General features: G+C 37.1%; 1 protein-coding gene across 1 annotated transcript in view; it reads right to left on the bottom strand.

The window, feature by feature from the left end:
* Nucleotides 1–21,382, bottom strand: part of SNX16 (sorting nexin 16) — a 38,826-nt gene that overhangs the window by 8,914 nt on the left and 8,530 nt on the right. Inside the window, exons 4-5 of the mRNA XM_028518908.2 lie at nucleotides 20,794–20,942; nucleotides 9,747–9,816 (exon numbers count right to left, since the gene is read on the bottom strand). Coding sequence (XP_028374709.1) covers nucleotides 9,747–9,816; nucleotides 20,794–20,942 — 219 coding nt within the window. The remainder of the gene's footprint in view (nucleotides 1–9,746; nucleotides 9,817–20,793; nucleotides 20,943–21,382) is intronic.

Consider the following 21,382-nt stretch of genomic DNA (forward strand, 5'->3'; position numbering starts at 1 on the left):
TAAATCATGTATCTTGGTAAGGGACTTGTACACAAATAAAAAACTCTTACAACTCAATAAGACGAAGAGCCCAAATTTTAAAAAATGGACAAAAGGCTTAACTAGAAAATTCATCAAAGAAAATCTGAATGGTTAAAAAGCCCATGAAAAATTGATCAACATACAAAAATCATTAATGAAATGCGAATTAAAACTATAATGAAAGACCATCATCACCCACAACAATGGATATAATTCAAAAGATAGATACTATATTATATCAATGCTCTGGTTGGTGCTCTAGGTCATACAGAGCATGATCTAGCCTCACTTCTTATTTTGCAGCCTCATCTTCCACTACTTCCTGCACATACTTGGTGTAAGCCAAGTGTCAGACAATAGGTAGTAGTGGGGATCAGAGAATGCTTGCTCTATTGAATAAGGCAGGCTGAGTTCATCTTGAGACACTTGTGGCATACAGGAAGGGAGATTCAGTGATGTCAGCCCTTCTCTTTAAAGAGGAACTAGAATGTAAATTTTAAATGTAAAATAACCCCAATTTTAAAGCCTAGAGAAAAAAGAAAGAAAAAATATTTGTAAGTGAACTGGAACTCTCATACACTATTGGTGGGAATGTAAAATGGTATAGGCATTTTAGAAAATATTTGTAAGTTTCTTTAAAAAGTTAAACATGATCTTTGCCATATAACCAAATATTCCATTCCCAGGGATCAAACCAAGAGAAACAAAAACAAGTCCACACAAAGCCCTCTATGAGACTGTTCATAACAGCATTATTTATAATAGCACAAAACTGGAAATAATCCCAAACAAAATGTAGTATATGCATACAATGAAATACCATTCAGTAACAAAAAGCACTAACATGTTGATAGAGGCTATACCATGGATGACCCTCAAAAACATGCTAAGATCCAAGATAGTAGAGGAGTATGTGAAAGCTACACTAATTTCCTCCCAGGACCAATCTGGAATTACAACAAAATTGTAGAGTAATCATCCAGAATAACAAACTGAACAATAGCTGAAGAGGAGCCTTATAGCTATGGACAGACAGTAGAAACCATTTCACAACAATAAGACTGGCACAGAGTGTGGAAGAGACTTGAGAGGCCTGGCTGGGCTCCCACAGGTGGCAGCTGAAGTGCCAGAGGGAAAATTTCAGTGGCTAGGATTTCCCAATGAGAAGTGTGGAGTCTAAATTCCAAGATGGGCCTCAGTCTATAGCACCAGAGTTGGAATGGAGCCTAGATAATATCCAGTTGTGAAAAGCAGTTACTCTCTGCCAGGGAACGATGGCTGGAGACACAGAAAGCCTCTTAAGGGGCCAAAACAGAAAATTTCACTGCAGCCACTTAGCCTGGGCTCCAGCAAAAGCAGGGCAGAATGGTCTAGAGAAGCTTGAGGAGAGTATAGGGATGGTGATTTGGGGGAGACAACTGAGGGTGTAGTCACAAGGATCCCTGTGTTGAGTCATTCCCTATACTGCCAGAGCCATCTTGTTCAGGCAGAGCAGACCCCTCCAAGTGGCATCAGCCTGAAGGAAAGCAATAGCTTCCCTTGCCGTAATTACTCTGCCCCACCTGTGGTGCTTAAGCCTGCTTACTAATTACAGATTGACTAGACTAACAACAGAAGAGCGCAGCCACAGACCGTGGATCGCTGGTAGCCTTGAACACGCTGCCTAGGGACAGACTGGGACACCATCTGACATCACCAGTGGTGGATCCAGAAAGAAAAGACAGTGGTAAACACTAGATTTCACTAAGATAATTTCACTGTGGTCTTCTTCATATTTTTGTGTTATTTTTCTCTCCTGCATAGCTTTTAAACATCCATTTCTTGTCCTTCAAGCTTGGGCCTACCTAGGGTACTACGTTTTACATTATAGTTTATTTCAGATCTCATATTTTGCTCCTCCTATCTCTTACTCTATTTTACTTTGTTTCCTCTTCTTATTTTCATTTTAAATTTTATTTTCTCTCTTGCTATGATTTGCTTCCTTTTGGTGCTCTTACTAATTCTACTCCCTCCAGCCACTCAAATGCATTTTTCTTGTCATTAGTCATCTCACATTCTTTTTCCTGTTCTTAAAATACCTTTATTCTCTCTCCATCTTTATCAATTTTTGTTCATTGGTTGTGGATATGGTGGTTGTTACTTCATTTTTTTATTTTTATTACTAGATCTTCACCATTTTTGTATTTCAAATCTCAAATTTTACTGTTGCTCACTCCTACTCCATGTTGCCTTTCTCCTGCCCCTTTTTCTTTGTTTTAAATTTTAATATCCCCCTGTCTTAGCCTCAAGGTTTTCATTCCTCAATGTTAGTATTCCCTTTCTCTCTATCTTCTCAATATCATTACTCTTTCTAGATATCTCTTAAGCTTTTCTTTCTTTTTTCCATTTTATCCCCAACCCACCTATATTAATCTTTGCTAATTTCTTGTTGATAACACTATGGTGGATCTTTTTCTCTGATTTGATTCCTATCTTTTTCTCTCTCACTGTATTTTTTAAAAATTTCTGTTAAAACCTAATACTATACGCTTCCCATCTCTTACTCCATTCCACCTTCTTCCCTCCCTTTTTATTTATGATGTAAGCTTTACTTTTTTTCTTTCTTCACTTTGTATTCATTCCCTACTCTTAGTATAGTTCCTCCCTCAGCACTCTCAAAATTGTTTTCGTTCAATTAGTCATCTCATACTCACTTTTCCTTTCTTATAATAGTCTTTATCTCTTTGTACCTTTATCAATATTGGCTCACTTGCTGTTGATAGTGTGTTGTATGTAGGGGTTATTTTTGTGGGTGTGGGTTTGTTTCCTGGGATGTTTGGTATTGTCCTGGCAGCAACTGTACAACAGCACACAAGATGTGGTGGGTAGAGTGACTCTCAGTCAGCCAGCCAGAGAAAAGGACCCACTAAAGAATGACCCAATAACAATGTAAACCCAATTATAACCAAATAGCCCACATAAATAGCACAAAGGGTATCCCAACAGCATTAGTTCAGGAGACCAAGAGAACTGCACCGCTGAAGCCCACAAGTCTCCTACTACATAAGGTCACACCAGGAAGAGAGGGAGTCAAAGCAGATCAATCTAACACGTGGAAACAAACAAGAAAAATCACCTAAAATGGGGAGAAAAGAAACACGCCCCCACCCAATAAAAAGTAATGGAAAAGTAACTTAAGGCAATGGAAAGGAGAGATCCCCAGGAACAATGCTAAATAAAATAGATGCAACAGAACTATCAGACACTGGTTTCAAAATAATGGTTCTAAGGATGCTCAATGAGCTGTGCAAGAACTACCAAGAACTGTAAGGAAGCTATAAAGAACTTACTGAGAACTACACCAGCATAAAAAAAGGCCATAGAAACTATCAATAAGAGCCAAGAAAAAATGGAGAATAAAATATCTGAAAAGACCAACATAGCAGAAAGAATCAAAAGCAGACTAGATGAAGCAGAGAACTGAGTCAGTGAGCTGGATGGCAGTGTAGGAAAACATTCCAAGACAAGGGGAGAATCTTAAAAGCAGCAAGGGAGAAACAGTAACATACAAGGGAGCTCCGATAAGGCCATCAGCTGATAACTCAACAGAAACACTAAGGCCAGAAGAGAATGGCAAGAAATATTCAAGTACTGAACAGCAAAGAACTGCAACCAGGTCTACTCTACCCAGCAAGGCTCTTATTTAAAATGGGAGGTGAAATAAGGGTATTCTGAGACAAAAAGGCTAAAAGAACATATTTCCACCAAACCAGAATTTCAAGAGATGCTAAAAGGATTGTATTCAGAAGCTGAAGAAAAAGAGAGAGAGTGGAACACAAGAATAAAGGTAAAAAATGGCAATGAGTAAGTACCTACTAATAATAACTTTAAATGTAAATGGTTTAAATGCTCCAATAAAAAAACAAAATGAAGGGTAGTTGAGTGGATAAAAAAAATATGACCCACATAAATGCTGCCTATAAGAGACCCACCTCAGAACAAAAGACCTACACAGACTGAAAGTGAAGGGTTGGAAAAAAATATTCCAAGCAAATGGACAGGGACAAAAAGCTGGGGTAGTAATACTTATATAAGACAAAATAGATTTCAAAACAAAGGCCATAAAAAGAGACACAGAAGGACACTCTATAATACTCAAGGGAAGAATCCATCAAGAAGACATAAACATTATAAATATATATGCACCCAACATAGGAGAATCTAAATGCATAAGAAAAATCTTGGAGGACTTCAAGAAAGGTACTGACAGCAGCACACTTATACTAGGGAATTTTAACACCTCACTGCCAACAATGGAATAGACCTTCCAAGCAGAGTCAACAAGTACATTGTGCCACTGAACAACACTCTAGATCAAATGCACTTAATTGATATGTACAGAACCTTTCACCCCAAAGCAAAATATTCATTCTCTTAAAAAGCTAATGGAACATTCTCAAAAACAGACCACATGGTAGAGCCAAACATGCCTCAACAAATTCAACAAAACTGAAATCTTATCAAGCATCTTTTCAAATCACAATGGTTTAAAACTGGAAACCCACTTCAAGGAAAAAACTCAAAAATATTGAAATTCATGGATACCGAATAACAACGAATGGGTTAACAATGAGATCAAGGAAGAAATAAAAAAGTTTCTGGAAAAAAATGACAATGAACACAAAACAGCCCAGAACCTACGGGACACAGAAAAGGCAGTCCTGAGAGGGAAGTTCATAGCAATACAGGTCTACCTAAAAATGATAGAAACATTTCAAATAAATAACCTAACCCTACATCTACAAGGACCGGAGGAACAACAACAAACAAATCCCAGAGCAAGTAGAAGAAAGGACATAATCAAAATCAGAGCAGAATTAAATGATACAGAGACTAAAAGAATAATTCAAAGGATCAATAAATCAAGGAGCTGGTTCTTTGAAAATAAACAAAATTGACAAGCCTTTAAGCAGACTCATCACAAAAAAAAGAGAGAGGCCAAGTATATAAAATCAGAAATGAAAGAGGTGAGATTACAACCGATACCACAGATAAAAAAAGATGGTAAGAAATTACTATGAACAACTATACGGAAGAAATTTGAAAACCTGGGTGAAATGGACAAATTTCTAGAAACCTATAATTTTTCAAAACTGAATCAAGCAGCAGCAGAAAGCCTGAATAGACCGGCAAGAACTAGTGAAATTGAGGCAGTAATCAAAAAACTCCTGGCACAAAAAAATCCCTGGACTGGATGATTTCACAGGGAAATTTTACCAAATACTTAGGGAAAAGCTAACTTCTATCCTGAGACTACTATATTTTGCTGTGTACAATGTGCATGTTGTTGCTCAAATTTCTGAGGGAAAAATAAGGATGCATATAATACATGGGAAGTGATAAATCCTTTTTACATAAAATGTTAATCTTTTATGTTTATGCATTAAAAGTGTCACACTTGAAAGTACTACAGATATATGTATGCAATATAATACCCTGTATTATGATAATCAGTTTTGTTTCTAAATATAAAAAATTAAAAATTGAATTAAAAATTAAAATGATAGATGTTTTTTCCTGAAAGTTTGGTCCAAAAACATGGGTGTACACTACACACAGCAACACATTATACAAGGCGACATATGGTATTCCAAAAAATTCAGGAACAGGGACAACACCCAAACTCTTTATGAGGCCAGTATTATCCTAATCCCAAAATCAGGTAAAGACAGGACAAAGAAAGAAAACTACAGGCCAATATCACTGATGAACATAAATGCTAAAATCCTCAATGAAATATTGGTAAACTGCATCCAGCAATTCATTAAAAAGATCATATACCATGATCAAGTGGGATTCATCCCAAGGATGTAAGGATGGTATATTTATAAATCAATAAACATAATATACCACATGAATCAAAGGAAAGACAAAAATCACATCATGACATCAATAGATGCTGAAAAAGTATTTGATAAAGTACAGTACCTACTTTTGATAAAAATGCTCAGCAAAGTAGTAATAGAGGGAGAATGCATCAACATAAAAGGCCATTATGAGAAACCTGCAATCAACATCTCACTCAATGGGCAAAGCTGAAAGGCTTTCTCCCTAAGATAAGGCACAAGACAGGGGTGTCCACTTTTATTCAACATAGTATTGGAAGTTTTAGCCACAGCAATCAGATAAGAAAAAGAAATAAAAGGAATCCAAATTGGAAAGGAGAAGTAAAATTTGCAAATTATTTGCAGAAAATTTGCTGTATTATTTGCAGATGACATGATAATGTACCCAGAAAACCCTGTAGGCTCCACCAAAAAACTTGATCTAATAAGTGAATTTGGTAAAATAGTGGGATACAAAATCAATATTCAAAAATCAAAGGCACTTTGTACACCAACAATGAACTATCAGAAACAGAAACTAGGAAAAAAATCCAATTTACTGTAGCAGCAAGAAAAATAAAGTACCTAGGAATAAATTTAAACAAGGAGGTTAAAGACCTATACTCGGAAAACTACAGAACACTGAAGAAAGAAATTAAGGAAGATACAAATAAATGGAAGTATATACCATGTTCATGAATTGCAAGAATTGATGTCATTAAAATGTCCATACTATCCAAAGCAATCTATAGATTCAGTGAAATCTCTATAAAAATATCAATGACATATTTCACAGATTTACAAGTATTTCAAAAATTTATATGGAACCAAAAGCAACCCCAAATAGCCTCAGCAATCTTAAGAAGATGTACAAAGTAGGAGGGACCACAGGACTTTAAATCAAACTATATTACAAGGCCACTGTAATAAAAAGATTTCGGTACTGCTGTAAGAACAGATACATAGATCAATGGGACAGAATAGAGAGCCCAGAAATAAACCTATGTCTCTATGGTCAATTATTATTTGACAAAGGGTGCAGGAGCATAAAATGGAATAAAAATAGCCTCTTTAACAAATGGTGTTGGGAGAAATGGAATGGTACATGCCAGAAAAAAGAAGAAAGAAAAACGAAAAAAAAAAAAAAAAAAAGAAAAATGATAACTAGACCACCAACTTAACACCACACAGCAGAAAAATGTCAGAATGAATAAAAGAGTTAAACATGAGCCATGATATCATAAAAGTCCGAGAGGAAAACTTAGGCAGTAAAACTTTAGATATCCCATGCAGCAGTATTTTCACTGATATATCCCTAAGGCAGAGGTGTCAAACTCTTTTTCATTGGGGGCCACATCAGCCTTGTGGTTGCCTTCAATGGGCCAAATGTAATTTCAACACCTTAACAATTAAGGAGTAGTAACATTTATACAGTCCTAAAATTATTTTGGCCCTTTGAAGGCAACCATGAGGCTGATGTGGCCCCTGGTGAAAATGAGTTTGACACCCCTGCTCTAAGACAAGGGAAATAAAGGACAGAATAAACAAAAGGGACTACATCAAATTAAAAACCTCCTCATGGTTAAAGAAAACATCAGTAAAAAGAAAAGGGCATCAAGTGTGTGGGAAAACATATTTGCCAATGATACCTTGGACAAGGGTTTGATCTTCAAAATATATAAAGAACTTGTATGACTAACACCAGAAGACAAACAATCCAATTAAGAAATGGGGAAAGGATGTGAATAGACACTTTTCCAAGGAGGTCATACATAGGGTCCATAGGCACATGAAAGGACGCTCAATATCATTAGTCATCAGAGAGATGCAAATTAAAACCACAATGGATACCACCTGACAGTGGTCAGAATGGCCATCATTAACAAATTAACAAACAAGTGCTGGTGGGGATGTGGATAAAAAGGAACTGTAGGGCACTCTTGGTGAAGACTGCTGCAACCACTGTGGAAAACAGTATGGGATTTCCTCAAAAAACTAAAAATGGAAATGCCTTTTGATCCTATTGCTGGGATTATGCCCTAAAAATGCTAAAACACCAATTCAAAAGAACCTATGCATCCCTATGTTCTAGTATCATTATTTACTACAGCTGAATGGTGGTAATAGCCTAAACGCCCATCAGTAAATGGATCAAAAAACTGTGGTACAATTACACAATGGATACTATGCAGCAGAAAGAAAGAACTTCTACCTTTTGTGACAGCATGTATAGAACTGGAGAATGTTATGCTAAGTGAAATAAGTCAGGCGGTGAAAGACAAATATCATATGATATCACCTATATGAGGAACCTAATGAACAAAACAAACAAATGAGCAAAGTAGAACCAGAGGCATGGAAATAAGACTGACAGTGACCAGAGGGGAGGGGGGATGGGCATAAGAGGGCAAAGAAGGGGAAAGGTCTAGTCAAGGAACAGTTATAAATACCCGTAGCATGGGCAACAATGTGGGGATCGAATGTGTGAACACGAGGTGGGCCGGGGCAGGGGAGAGCTATGGTGGACAATTGGGACAACTGTAACAGAACAACAACAACAGAAAAGACTACAATTAAGTGAGGCAACTAAAGCTAAGTAAGGAATATATTCAATAATCAAAATAATAATCAGACCATTACCAAACTCATTATACTTTTTAGGTTGTATTAATAGAAGTTAATGTAGGTTCAGTATAAGAATCATGGATTCAATTGTTCAATGAATAATCTGGAATTATATGATTTAATGCTCCAGGAATATTGTAAGTGTTACAGAGAACTGAAATAAACTTCTTGTTCTGCCATAAAAAATTATTCTAATGAAAGAAAATAGATAAAAATTATGTTTTATATATACAAAGACTATACACAGTTATATATCTATACATATAAAAATTATATAATTGAATACTGATTCATATAGGCATACACACACATTGTGATTGTATTTATATGAAATACCCAGAAAAGGCAAACTTGCAGAGTGAAAGCAGACCAGTAGTTAGGGGCTGGGACTGTAGATTGCAAAATGGCTTGTAGGAATTTTTTTCTGAGGTGATAGAAATTTCTAAAACTGGATTATGGCACAGCTTCATAAATTTACTAAACATATTAACTGTACATTTACCATAGAATAGCAAGTAGCAAATATTATGGGTAAAGATTTTACTTCATTGAAGCTGATTTTACTTCAGAAAAACTATGGTATTCACTCTGATACAAAGAACTGAGTTTAACTGAAAACAGTACACACCTACTAATTAAATCTGTTCCATTTAAACAGCATTAAACATTTGGGGAAAAAACTTACAAAAAAATCCTAGCTAATCTATTATTACCAAATCTGTTTTGATAATCTCGCCAATTGCTTCAAGAAATAGGCCACTTTAACACGTCAATTAGTGTAATCTGAGCAGCATCAAGCTTGAGCCAAACTGATAACAAGTCAGTTAACTTCCATCTCTGAAAATAAGTTTTCAATCTTATTTTAACTGTAGGTTCCTGACTTTGATACTTAGATGGAAGAATACTTTAACATACAAATAGTACTATTAAATGTAGTAAAATAAATTGGCAAATAATTTTTTTTGAAACAGTAAAAATAGAGAATAAAATGCAGGATTTGATTTTAGAGCTTCACTGACTACATGACATCCATGCATTTTTACTTTTTCACTGAACTAGGTAGATACATTTCATTGAAAAAAACATTTGACTCAAATATTAAAATCCTCCTGGGCAAAACTACCATGGTTTGAAACTATAATATTTTGCTGTTTGCTATTCGATTCTAGGAACAATGTAGTTATTGTACTGAATTATTTGTTCCTCTTTTCATGTGATATATAATACAGCACTCACCCTGCTTTCTTCTAGGCTATCAAATGGACCTGGTGGATCATCCAGACAAAGAAATTCTCTCACTGCCAGGCTTTTCAAAGGAAAAAAAAATTAGCTGGGGTACAAATAAGTTTACAAAAGATTGCAAGAAGCAGAAGTTACTTTGAAGCGATACAGTCTTTTAAGCAAGTTGACTGCTAATATACCAAAATAAACAAGTTGGTTTATGTGGATTTACACAAGCAACCAAATACCATAAAATATATAGAAGATACAAAGATTTTAAACTGTTTTTAAAGATCTTATGAACATAGCAGAGGGAGAATTTGTTATATAAAAACTACAGGACATAAAACATAATTCAGAATAATGGTACAGAGACCAATCTAAATGGCAAACAGATACTTTATCTCTTTCAAAGGCATGTTAGTTTGAACTATTCTAAAAATGCTAATCTTGTTATGAACAAATACTATTTCTAACTTACACTTCATCTGTTTCTTCTTTGTGGCATTCATCTATAGTAATTTATTTACTTATTTTTTAAAAAGATTTTATTTGCCTTGGCTGGCGTAGCTCAGTGGATTGAGCGTGGTCTTCGAACCAAAGTGTCACAGGTTCGATTCCCAGCCAAGGTACATGCCTGGGTTGCAGGCCATGGCCCTGAGCAACCGCACATTGATGTTTCTCTCTATCTCCCTCCCTTCCCTGTCTAAAAAAAGAAAATAAAATATATTTTTTAAAGATTTTATTTATTTTTAGAGAGGGAAGGGAGGGGGAAAGAGAGAGAGAGAGAGAGAGAAGGAGAGAGAGAGAGACAGACATCAATGTGTGGTCGCTGGGGGTTATGGCCTGCAACCCAGGAATGTACCCTGGCTGGGAATCAAACCTGGGACACTTTGGTTCCCAGCCCGCGCTCAATCCACTGAGCTACGCCAGCCAGGGCCTTAAATAAAATATTTTTAAAAAAGATTTTATTTATTTTTAGAGATGGGAGGGAGAAAGAGAGAGAGGGAAACATCAAGGTGTGGTTGCCTTTCACGTGGCCCCCACTGGGGACCTGGCTCACAACCCAGGCATATGCGCCCTGACTGGGAATCGAACTTGCGATGCTTTGGTTCGGAGGCCAGCCCTCAATCCACTGAGCTACGCCAGCCAGGGCCATCTAAAGTAATTTAACTAACAAGTACTTACTCTGAAAACAGTTAAAGATTTTTCTTGCAATCTTTTTTATTATATTAGTTTACTTAAATATTTTGCCTAGGAAGTCCAAGGGAAAAATTCTGACCATCCCATTTCTGAATTACCATACATTTTGAAATAATGAAATATAGTATTGCTATGCTTATACTATGCAGTTATCAAAAATAGGTTAATAACTTAGAAATTAAACTCTCTTTTTACTAAAATACTCCACTCTATAAAAGCAATTTTGGACAGAGACAACTGTATGTGCATGTTAAAACAAAAATGTGGACATTTAATTTTTTAAGGTGTAAAAGGACAGGAACATACTTTCTTAATGTATTATATAAAGGAGATGTCAACCTATGCTGAAAAGGGAATGAAACTTTGGGTTCTATTGGGCCACATAGATTGATGATGTCAGGGGATGGTCATAAAGAGAAAAATGGGGTTTTTAGTGAAATTTTCCCCTCCCCAAAATATGAGTTAATATAGAGCAATGGTAATAAGAAAAAAATCCAGAATTAATATAGGTAAGTGGTGTGAAGAAGCAATCTAGAAGATCCCAAAGAGGAGCAAATTTCTGGATTTAAAATTTTGACAATGTTAGTAGTAAAGGACACATCCAAGGAAACAGAAAAAACTTGAGTATTTATAATCAGGGAATTAAAGAGATGGAAGGGATCTTAATGTGGTCAAGTGGAACTATCCGTAGCATGTTTTATCCCTTTAACATGTTTGGCCAAGAGAATAAATAAGCACCTGCAAAAATAGGGAATATTCCATACTATGTTTGAACAACTAAAAATTAGAAAATTATTTCCTTCACTGTGCTGGGACTTTTGTCCTGGCAGCTTCAATTCATGAGTCTTAGTTGTGCTTTTGGGACCATTCAAGATAAATGTAAGCCCTTTTTCACATGATAATCCCAAAATATGTCAACAATGTTATATTTCCTCTAACCTCATCTCTCCAAGAAGCAATAATAATACATTAACATTTTCTTTCCTTGTTTTTCTTTTCATGTCACAAAATTAATTTAGTACTTAAAGCCTTACAGTCTCTACATTCATAAAGCCAACATTTTTTTCCCAGCTTTATGGAGGTGTAATTGACAATTACAAATCGTACATATTGAAAATGTACAACCTGATTTGATATATGCATACACTGTGAAACATGAATTGCAATCAAGCTAATTGACATATCCATCACCTCATGTTTTCTGAGATTTTCAAAGTATGTTGTACACATAGGGCAACACATCCTATTTTATTTAATTTTCACAACTATCATGTAAGGCAAGAACAGGCATTATTTTACCACTTTACAAATGATACTAAAGTTCAGAGAGATAAAATGACCCACTCAAAGTCACACAGTGCACATGGTAGAGGCAGCTCTTAAATTTCTTCTGAGTGTAAACATGTGCCCTTTTCTACCCTTAAATTCTTTTCTCTTATATTTTGGTTTATTTGGATTCTCTCCCCTTGCCAGTCACTTCACTCTCACCCCATTCAACCTGGTCTGTTTCCCTCTTTAATAAAGGCTTCTAGAACACTGCAGTTGGTCTAAGAGCACAAAGAACAGGACTACCATACACACACACACACACACACACACACACACACATATATACATATTTGGTTTAGATATTATACTTCCCATCCACCCATTATTTACATTGGAAAACCATTCATTAGGCAGAAAGGTACTACAGGAAATAAATTATCTTGATATTGAGAAGACAAAAGTTTGGATGAATGGCCTGTAAGACTAAAAAGGAAAGTCCTAAGAAGATAATGATCTTTTTTTAAAATACTTTCAGTGTATGACAACCTGCTGTGAGACATTTTCTTATGGTTTATACCCAGATGCCTTTGTTCTTTAGTAATATTTTTATGTTCACAAATTACTCCAATTATTGGCATGATGCTGCTGCTCAGAAAGAAAATGTAGGAGGGGAATTTATACATCTCTTCTTATGCCTTTGTTTTACAGTGGAAATTCAGCCCAAGATCAACAGTGATGATGTCAATGTACCTAGCTGTAGGAATCTTTTTTGGAGAGATTTTTCTATTTCATTCTCCTTCTCTAAAAATCCTCATGATCTATGGCTCACTAGGGTTCTACTCAGATGAATTCCAATGGATTCTCTAAGTTCTTTTCAATATAGTTCTGAGGTTATATTCTATTTCCTGCTTTCATTAATCTGTAGCATTAAGAATGAAATTTAAAACTGGTTTTACAACTTTGATTTACAAAACATCTTTTCAGTGGTTTACTATATATTTCTTCTGTTTCAAAAGGACTCAACTGGAAAAGGAAAGTCAGTACTCTCCAGCTCTATTCTCATCCAAGGAGAGAGTAACAAAAGAATCTTTGGGAGACAGTGTTCAAGAAAACAATTTCTCAAAAATTCTGATACCCTTTTTCCCCTAGAAAAGGAAGCACATATCCTTGCTCTAAAATAATTGACTAGAGAACCTTTTTTAGATTTGATAAATATTTGACTGTCTATGTGTGCTATGGTTCTGCTCTGTAGTTTCCTATATACTATCAATGTATGACGTAAAGAAATCAAGTGAATTCAAATAAAATGTTCTTGAGTCTATATTATTAAATAGTCTATAATTTCAAAAGAAGTCATTTAAAAAAGTCTTATTCTTTTCCTTAAAACTTGTTTTACTGATAGGTTCAATACAGCCCCTAATCTCTCATCTGTATTCAATCCTTTATACTTTGCTTCCATTTGACCAGGATGATAAAGGTAAGTATAACACCTGGATAGGAAAGAAGTACCTGACTAAAGGTACATCCAACAGTTTGGAATTAAAGGTAAGGTAAGGCTCTGTCTATTGTCTTTATATGTTACCTACAGTACTGATTTAGTGTTTGGGAAAACTCTTCTATAAAATTAAGATCAGTGGTTGACTTACCTGGCCTGAAGAAAAGGAGACACAGGTGGCATCCCTTAGTACTGCTTTTATTATTACAGCAAATGTGCCCTGTAACTTAAACTCTTCCTTTAATCCTCTTGAAAAAGTTTTAAGAGTTTACTGTACTATCAAAGTTCTTACAAAACTGCTTCACCCAGTGAAACTTCACCTTCTAATACTGCTTTATTTTCCTGTTTTTCTTTCATGGGTATGTATCAGTCCACATTTCACATTTTTTTTTAAAGACCAATAGTTTAACAGCTAAATGTGCTCTTTATCTTAAATGTTATACTTAAAAGACCACCTCCAAAACCAATGCTGACAATTCATTAAGAGGTCAATTAAGAATTAAGTAAAAAATTATACCAAAAATACTAGATACCAATTCTGTCAGAACAAAATTAGGTGTAATGATCACTGCATGAAAATATTATTGAGGGATTGCAGATAGAAATGTATCAGTTAATATTTCTCTTTATTATTCTTCACTAGTTAAAAGAAAATACTAAAAAATGGCATTAAACACCACCCTGAGGATAGGGCATTGTGGATCAAGGCTGGTGACAGTGAAGGTCATGGTACATGAGCTGGCTTGTGGGTGCAGAGGTCACGTTTGGCTTGCTATGGGGTCCTAGTTTAGATCTTGATTGTCTCTGTCCTACTTGCTCTAAGCTCACTTGTGTCCAGATGTTCAGGCTTATTCCTTCTAACCTAGAACAGTACTTCAAAAACCAATGTTTTATTTTCAACCCAGCTTAAAACCCATCTATCCTCCTCTAGCAAGAGGGATCAAAGCCAAGTTCTTGGTGTTGGCATAAAATATAGGAGATCATTCTGCGTGGCATGGGCCTAGCTCCCACTTAGAAAGACTAGTGGAAAGCGATGTCTGGTACACAGGACCCATACCCACAGATAGGTTCTCCTGTGGGGAATCAGGCTTGTATTGAACCTAGGCCACTTTGAGACCTCCTTTTTGCTAAAACTTCACCATGAATTGAGGCAGCAAACACTTACTGCATATCTTTAAAGTGACTTCCTAAAATCTATGCTAAGCCTGCCAAGGATGAGTGTAACCAGTTCAACTGCTTTTCCCTTTGCATTTGCAAATATCCTTCTTCTGTGATGTGATTAGCAGCATCCTCTCCTTTGTTTTCTATACAAGGTAACCATCTAAAGTGAACCTGTGCATAGTGAGGACCATCCTCAATGTAATGTGCCCAGAAAAGCAACAAAAGCTTGTCAAGGCAAGGGTTGGGGCACTCTCCTCTTCAGAGTTGCCAAGGTGCTCTGAGGCACTCTCTCCTTGAGAGAGTGGCCGAGTTGTTCATTTTCCCCCACAGGACTCAGTAGCCCATGTGAATTTGTCTTGTATCTCATCCATAACCTCATGGACCCCATGAGCTGGGGTCCACGTCAACTGGCACCCAGGAAGAGGGACCCAGGGCTACAAACTGTCCTTGTGGACAACACATCAACTTGGTTGGAATACATGCATCAGCCCATATAAGGGCTGATGACACCGAGTACTTTTTGGTTAGTTCATAGGGTGTGTTGGATTTCAGAGGAAAAGGTTTTTTTTTTACTAGGTTGCCCTCTCTTGCGACAGCTTTACATCTGCACCCTCTTTAGTAAGCAGGAGCCTTGAACTCTCTCCCAAGTACTTGCTGCAATCTCGCGGGCACGGGTCGAGCACTTCAGAGCCACAAGCGTGCTCTCTACAACACTGTAAAAACACTGACAAGCCCATCCCTGAGGCACAACCTCCAAAATAGGTCTGGGCTTGGGAAAAAGAGCAAAGATTTTCTCTTTAACCAGCTTTAAAAACATCAACTAGTTATAGGACAATTTATAAGCATCTCAGGAAATTCTTTCTTTTAAGCTGCCTCTTGTGGTCCCTTCAGTTTTGCCTTATCTCTCCATTCGCCTGCATAAGGATTTAAAAGTGCAGGTGGAGAAAGAGCAAAATTGAGACTGGTTTTGTAATTGCTATACTTGAGGCGGGAGGAATTTCAGAAAAACGTTCTTTAATTTGTTAAAGATTTTCTTTAAAGGTTTCTGCAAATCCTCAACCATGGGGAATGGGCTCTCTAAGGAACAAGAGCAATGTTTTAAGCTAGTTCAGTAGCTTTTTAGGGCTGCTGAATGTCTCCCTGATAAGGGATCTTTAGACTTAGTTATTTAGGAAAAAGTTGGGCAGAAGTTGAAATAACACCAGGTGGTGTTGGATAAGTTTCTAAGGTTAGTGTCTCACTCTCCTTTAGAGGATTTAATTTGAAAATACTGGTTTGCTTGAATTTTGCTTTTGTTTTGAAAGAAAAAGCTCAGTCTCAAAATATTTTGGTAAACCTCTGGTACATAGAATAAGATCTCTAATGTAGTTACATCATAAGGATTCTACTCAGAAATAATTTAAATTGATTGTTTAAAGGAGGAAAAAGATCGCACTTCCCTCAGACAGTAAAAACTGCAGGAAGAAAAGCAATGAGAAAATGTGTCTTAACCATGCTGCATCTTCCTTCTGAAGGCCCAGGGACTGCTTTGGTCCTCAGAACAAGCTGTGCCAAGATTAGTATCCTCCCTCCCTCTTTTCCAGCCTCCCTAAAGTCGTCAAGGGCACTAGATAATGAGACAGCTCACTTTTGAGCACACTCAAGGAATGCAGTAATCAATAAGAATTAACAACAACAAAAAAGTAAATGTATTTGCCAGTGGAGAAAAAACTGTTTCTGAAAGTTATGAATATGTTCATAAATTTGTCAATATTAAGTATGCTATAAGTGGGATGGGGATGTCACGTGTTAAAGAAATATCAAGGATCCTCCTTATTTATGCTGGAGATGTGACCCTTTATTGTAAAAATGAAATATAGGTATACTGTCTCCCAGGGAGAACTAGCCCTTCTCCACAGAAGACTAAGTACCACTTTTTAACTCAGTACCTGTAAACACTGATCGTTTCCTTGGGGAAGAACTGGCTATTCTCCAAGAGGGAATGGTTAATGAATTGAGTCACAAAAGGCCCTTGGTGCATAACCATTTTTGTCTAAAACATATTTAAGCAAAGCACCCCCTACACACATCTTTCCCACTTTCCTTGAAAACTCTGAACCTAGGAACAACCAGGCCATCAGAACAACAGGGCAATGAACTTACTGCTTAAACTCATTGCAACTTGCAGAAACAGTAGGTGGCCTGTCTTTCCAAGCTAAGCAAATTATTAAAGAATGCCCTGACTGCCAAGCCCTTAGCAAGGCACCCCCATCTACAGGAGTTAATCCTCAAGGACAAGGTTCTCAAATAATTTGGCAAACAGATGTCACTCATTATGCTCCCTTTGGAAACTACAAATATGTTCATATTTCTATTGGCATTTACTCTGGTGCCCTACATGCATCTGCCTTAACAGGAGAATCTACTAAAAATATACAAGCCCATTGGCTTGAGGCCTTTAGTCATTTAGCATGGCCTCAGCAAATTAAAACTGATAATGGCCCTGGATACGTTGCCTATTCTACTCAGGTATTTCTTCAGCGTTGTAATATTCAACATACAACAGGAATACCTTGCAATCCAACTGGTCAGGCAATTGTAGAATGCACTCATCATACTTTTAAAAATCTTTAAAAAAAAAAAAAAAACAGAAAAAGGGGGAGTCATGAGTCCTTTCCCCCCACATTTGATTTTATTAGTCATGTTTACCTATAATGTTCTAAGTTGTGATGAATCACTCTGTACTTCAATTAAGAAATATTTTCACAAGAAAGAGCCAAAGTCATCTTATCCTCAGGCTTTATAGAGAGATTTGCTGGGAGATGGCTCTTGGCAGGGCCCTGTAGACCTCTTAACTTGAGGAAGAGGGTATGTGTGTGTTTCCATCCCTACAGGTCCTGTCTGGCTACCAGCCAAAAGAGTAAAGCCTTATCACGAGCAGGACAGACACCAAGCTCCACTACCTGGAGCTGAGAACCAATCAACAGACAGACCAGATGGCCCAGCTCACCCTGAACAACCAGAAGGAAAATGGATACCCACACCATCAATCACAGGCCTGGGTCTGCCTGGGTCTGGGGCAGGTGATGGGGCCTGCCCCAGTGACAGGGGCCGAGGCTCGAGCGCCTCTTGCAGAGGGACACAACCCCCCCGCCCCAGTGCCCTATAATGTTCCCTTTAAGCATGTCCCCACCACATGGGGGGACATCAAGGCTCTTAATGCTCAAGCAAAGGCCTTATTGAACAAAAACTGTTCCAGACCCTCCATTATAATCTACAATAGCTGAATTGTAGATTTAGGTTCAATAGACTGAATTTACTAGTTTTGGTCATGGCAGTGCTTGGATGCCTCCTTGTCTTAATCCTTATTTGTGCTTTATGATGTATATGGAGGTTGTTTTCTTGAGATTGCACTCAGGAACAGCACATCGTAGGTTTCACAGGCTTAACAACTACAATTGTATTCACAAACAAAAAAGTGGGAGATTAGATGTTGGGAACCTGCCTGTTTGGTTTCAGAAGCTGTAACCCCATATGGCTAAGGCTGAATGAGAGACCTTGGGACCCTACACCACTGAGGAGATGAGGCTTATCTCCCTCCCTGGAGGAGCACTGCCTCTGTCCACTTTACTTCACCCTGCCTGGTCCCCAATGCATGATCAGTTAGCCAATGAAGGGTAAGATTCCTCAAGGGAGGGACAACCTAAGACAAGCATGATCACGAGGGGGCCCTCAGGGAAGGACTTGGGGAGCTATAAAAAAAGGGGGTGACGGACCCTCGCCTCTCGGCTTTGACAGAGCTGGAGTCCTCATTCTGTCTGCAAGAAGTTTCCTAATCTCTTGGCTGCCTTACTTCTGCCCGACCTAAGCCTGAAACAATGCTGGAGGTGGGCGTGGCCCTGTGCTGGAAAGAGCGAGTTCCCTGGGGCAATCAGGCGTAAGGAAGAATGTATAAAGTCCTATGAAGCCTACTTTGCTAATACCCTCAATTTAAATGATAAGGGTCCAAGCCTGAAATGAGTTTGTTTCCCCAAAGTTTTGTGGCCCTTTAGCTATTTGACTCTGACTCAAAATAGTCCCTCTGAGTTTTTTAAATGTTATCTATTTGATCATTTCTGCCCTGACAATGAAGGATGGGCTTAATCTGAGAATGTGGGTCTTTGGAACTGCTGGTTGCTTAATGATTATAATAGTGCTCTGTGTATTTTGACGTATTTATGAATTATGTTCCGAGGGGTGTGTGAGAGACCATCAAGTAGCAAGCTTTGTGGGATCTATAGTAGTCCTAACTAAAAATTAGGGGGAAAATATAGGAGACTGTTCTGCATGGCATGGACCCAAATAGGACCCACCACACGGATAGGTTCTCCCGTGGGGAATCAGGCCTGCATTGTACCTAGGCCACTTTAAGACTTGTTTTTTGCTAAAACTCCCTCACCATGAATTGAGGCAGCAAACATTTACTGCATGTCTTTAAAGTGACTTCCTAAAATCTATGCTAAGCCTTCCAAAGATGAGTGTAACCAGTTCAACTGCTTTTCCCTTTGCATTTGCAAATATCCTTCTTCTGTGATGTGATTAGCAGCATCCTCTCCTTTGTTTTCTATACAAGGTAACCACCTAAAGTGAACCTGTGCATAGTAAATGAGGACCATCCTCAATGTAATGTGCCCAGCAAAGCAAAAGAAGCCTGTCAAGGCAAGTGTTGGGGTGCTCTCCCTTTAAGAAAGTGGCCGTGTTGTCCCTTTTCCTCCATAGGACTTGGTAGTCTGTGTGAATTTGTCTCATATCTCATCCACAATGCCTCGGACCTCTCAAGTGGGGGATTCACATCAGAGGAAGACCAGCAGGAAAGCTTCTGCAATAATCAAGGTGAGATAACTGCTAAGTTGATGGCAGGCATGAAGAAAAGCTGATAGATTTACAATTTAAAATGTAAAGGAAGGAATAAGGGGTTCCAGGTAGATAATGCTGTTGAATTTTTTGGGCAAGTCTAGAGAGTAAGCTTTTAAGTCTGTTTTAGATTTAAGGTCACATTGACATACCAGAAAGAGATGTTAAGGAGGTAACTGCATATATTAATGTGAAGCTAAGAGAAAAGGTATGGATCATTGTTCATTTCATAGAGGAAAATGAGGATGGTGGGCAAAGTCTCAAGCAGCTATCAAGCTTAGGCAGCACATGTTAAGAACCAAGATGTATATGCAAAGCATGTGTTATGTATAACATAGACAATATAGAGAAAAACACTGAGAATAAAGGGTAGATAAAGTGAGACAGGCTGGTTTTCTTGTTTTCCATTCTTATGTGAAAAACTGCTAAAGATAGTTACAGACATAGGTGTCAGGATATGCTATTGCTGTCTTGCAAATGGCTCTATAATTTTTCAAAATATAGATTTGATAAAGTTCCTAAATTAGGTATTCAGCTGATATTAAATCATAAAGCAATTTTGTTATAAAGATATTCAGAAGCAAAAAAGCCACATAGATCCTTTCCCTTTTAAATGATGTTTGGTATTTTCACTTTACCTTCTATATAAATTAACTCAACTTCATAATTTTCATATTTTTACATTACTGGGAAAAATATAAAAAATATTACCCTCACAGCGATGTAGTATTGTATTAACCAAAAATCTAATATGAGGGCTACTTGTTTAAATGATTGCAAAAAAATTAAAACCTGAAATCAAGTTAACATTTGAGTTGTTTGAATATGGTACACTAAATTTTTAACGTTGCTGACTTTTTTAAGTGTTAATACAAACCAGACACTAAATAAAGTTCTTACTGAAAAAAGGAAAGAAAATTCCATGCAGTGTTTGTTAAAGGAGAATTATACTTGTTTTATAGTTTTTGTTCATCTTGAATAACTATGGTCCTAGATTTATTCTTTGGTTTTAACTAGTTCTTGAAATGCATTTATAATGTCTTATTTCAATTTGTTACATACCATTGAGCAATGTCCTTGTGAGCTACTAAATTTTGAAGAAATGCTTGTAATCCTAATTGTCTATCTTCTAAAAAGTCGGCATTGTAATTATCTTTAAACCAGCGTTTTGGTGGAAGTGCTAATCGAAAGCCTGGAAACATCTCTTTTAACTGAAAAAGAAGAAAAAAAAATATACATTGATAAACTCCATTATATCAATTCTACAAAATCTATCCTGTTGACTAGGTACAATCTTCATGAAATAAGCCTAAAATCAAATCAAATCCAGCTAAGCGTTTTATGCCTTGATTTACTTCTTGACTTCTCCCAGCTGTGTATACATAGGAGTTAACAGAGGTTCCTCCTCCTTCCCAACACTTGCATTGTCAGTCTTTTTAATGTTAGCCATTCTAGTGGGTGTGTAGTAGTGTTTTAGTGGCTTTAATTTGCATGTCTCTGTTGACCCAATGATAGTAAGTATCTTCTCATGTGCTTATTTGAATCTGTGTATCTTCTTTGGTGAATTATCTATTCAAATCTTCTGACCTCTCATATTTTAAAAGAAAACAGAATTGTTTTACTGAGTTGTAAGGGTTCTCTATATATTCCA

Source organism: Phyllostomus discolor, chromosome 7 (assembly GCF_004126475.2).
Source record: "Phyllostomus discolor isolate MPI-MPIP mPhyDis1 chromosome 7, mPhyDis1.pri.v3, whole genome shotgun sequence".
Classification (NCBI taxonomy): Eukaryota; Metazoa; Chordata; class Mammalia; order Chiroptera; family Phyllostomidae; genus Phyllostomus; species Phyllostomus discolor.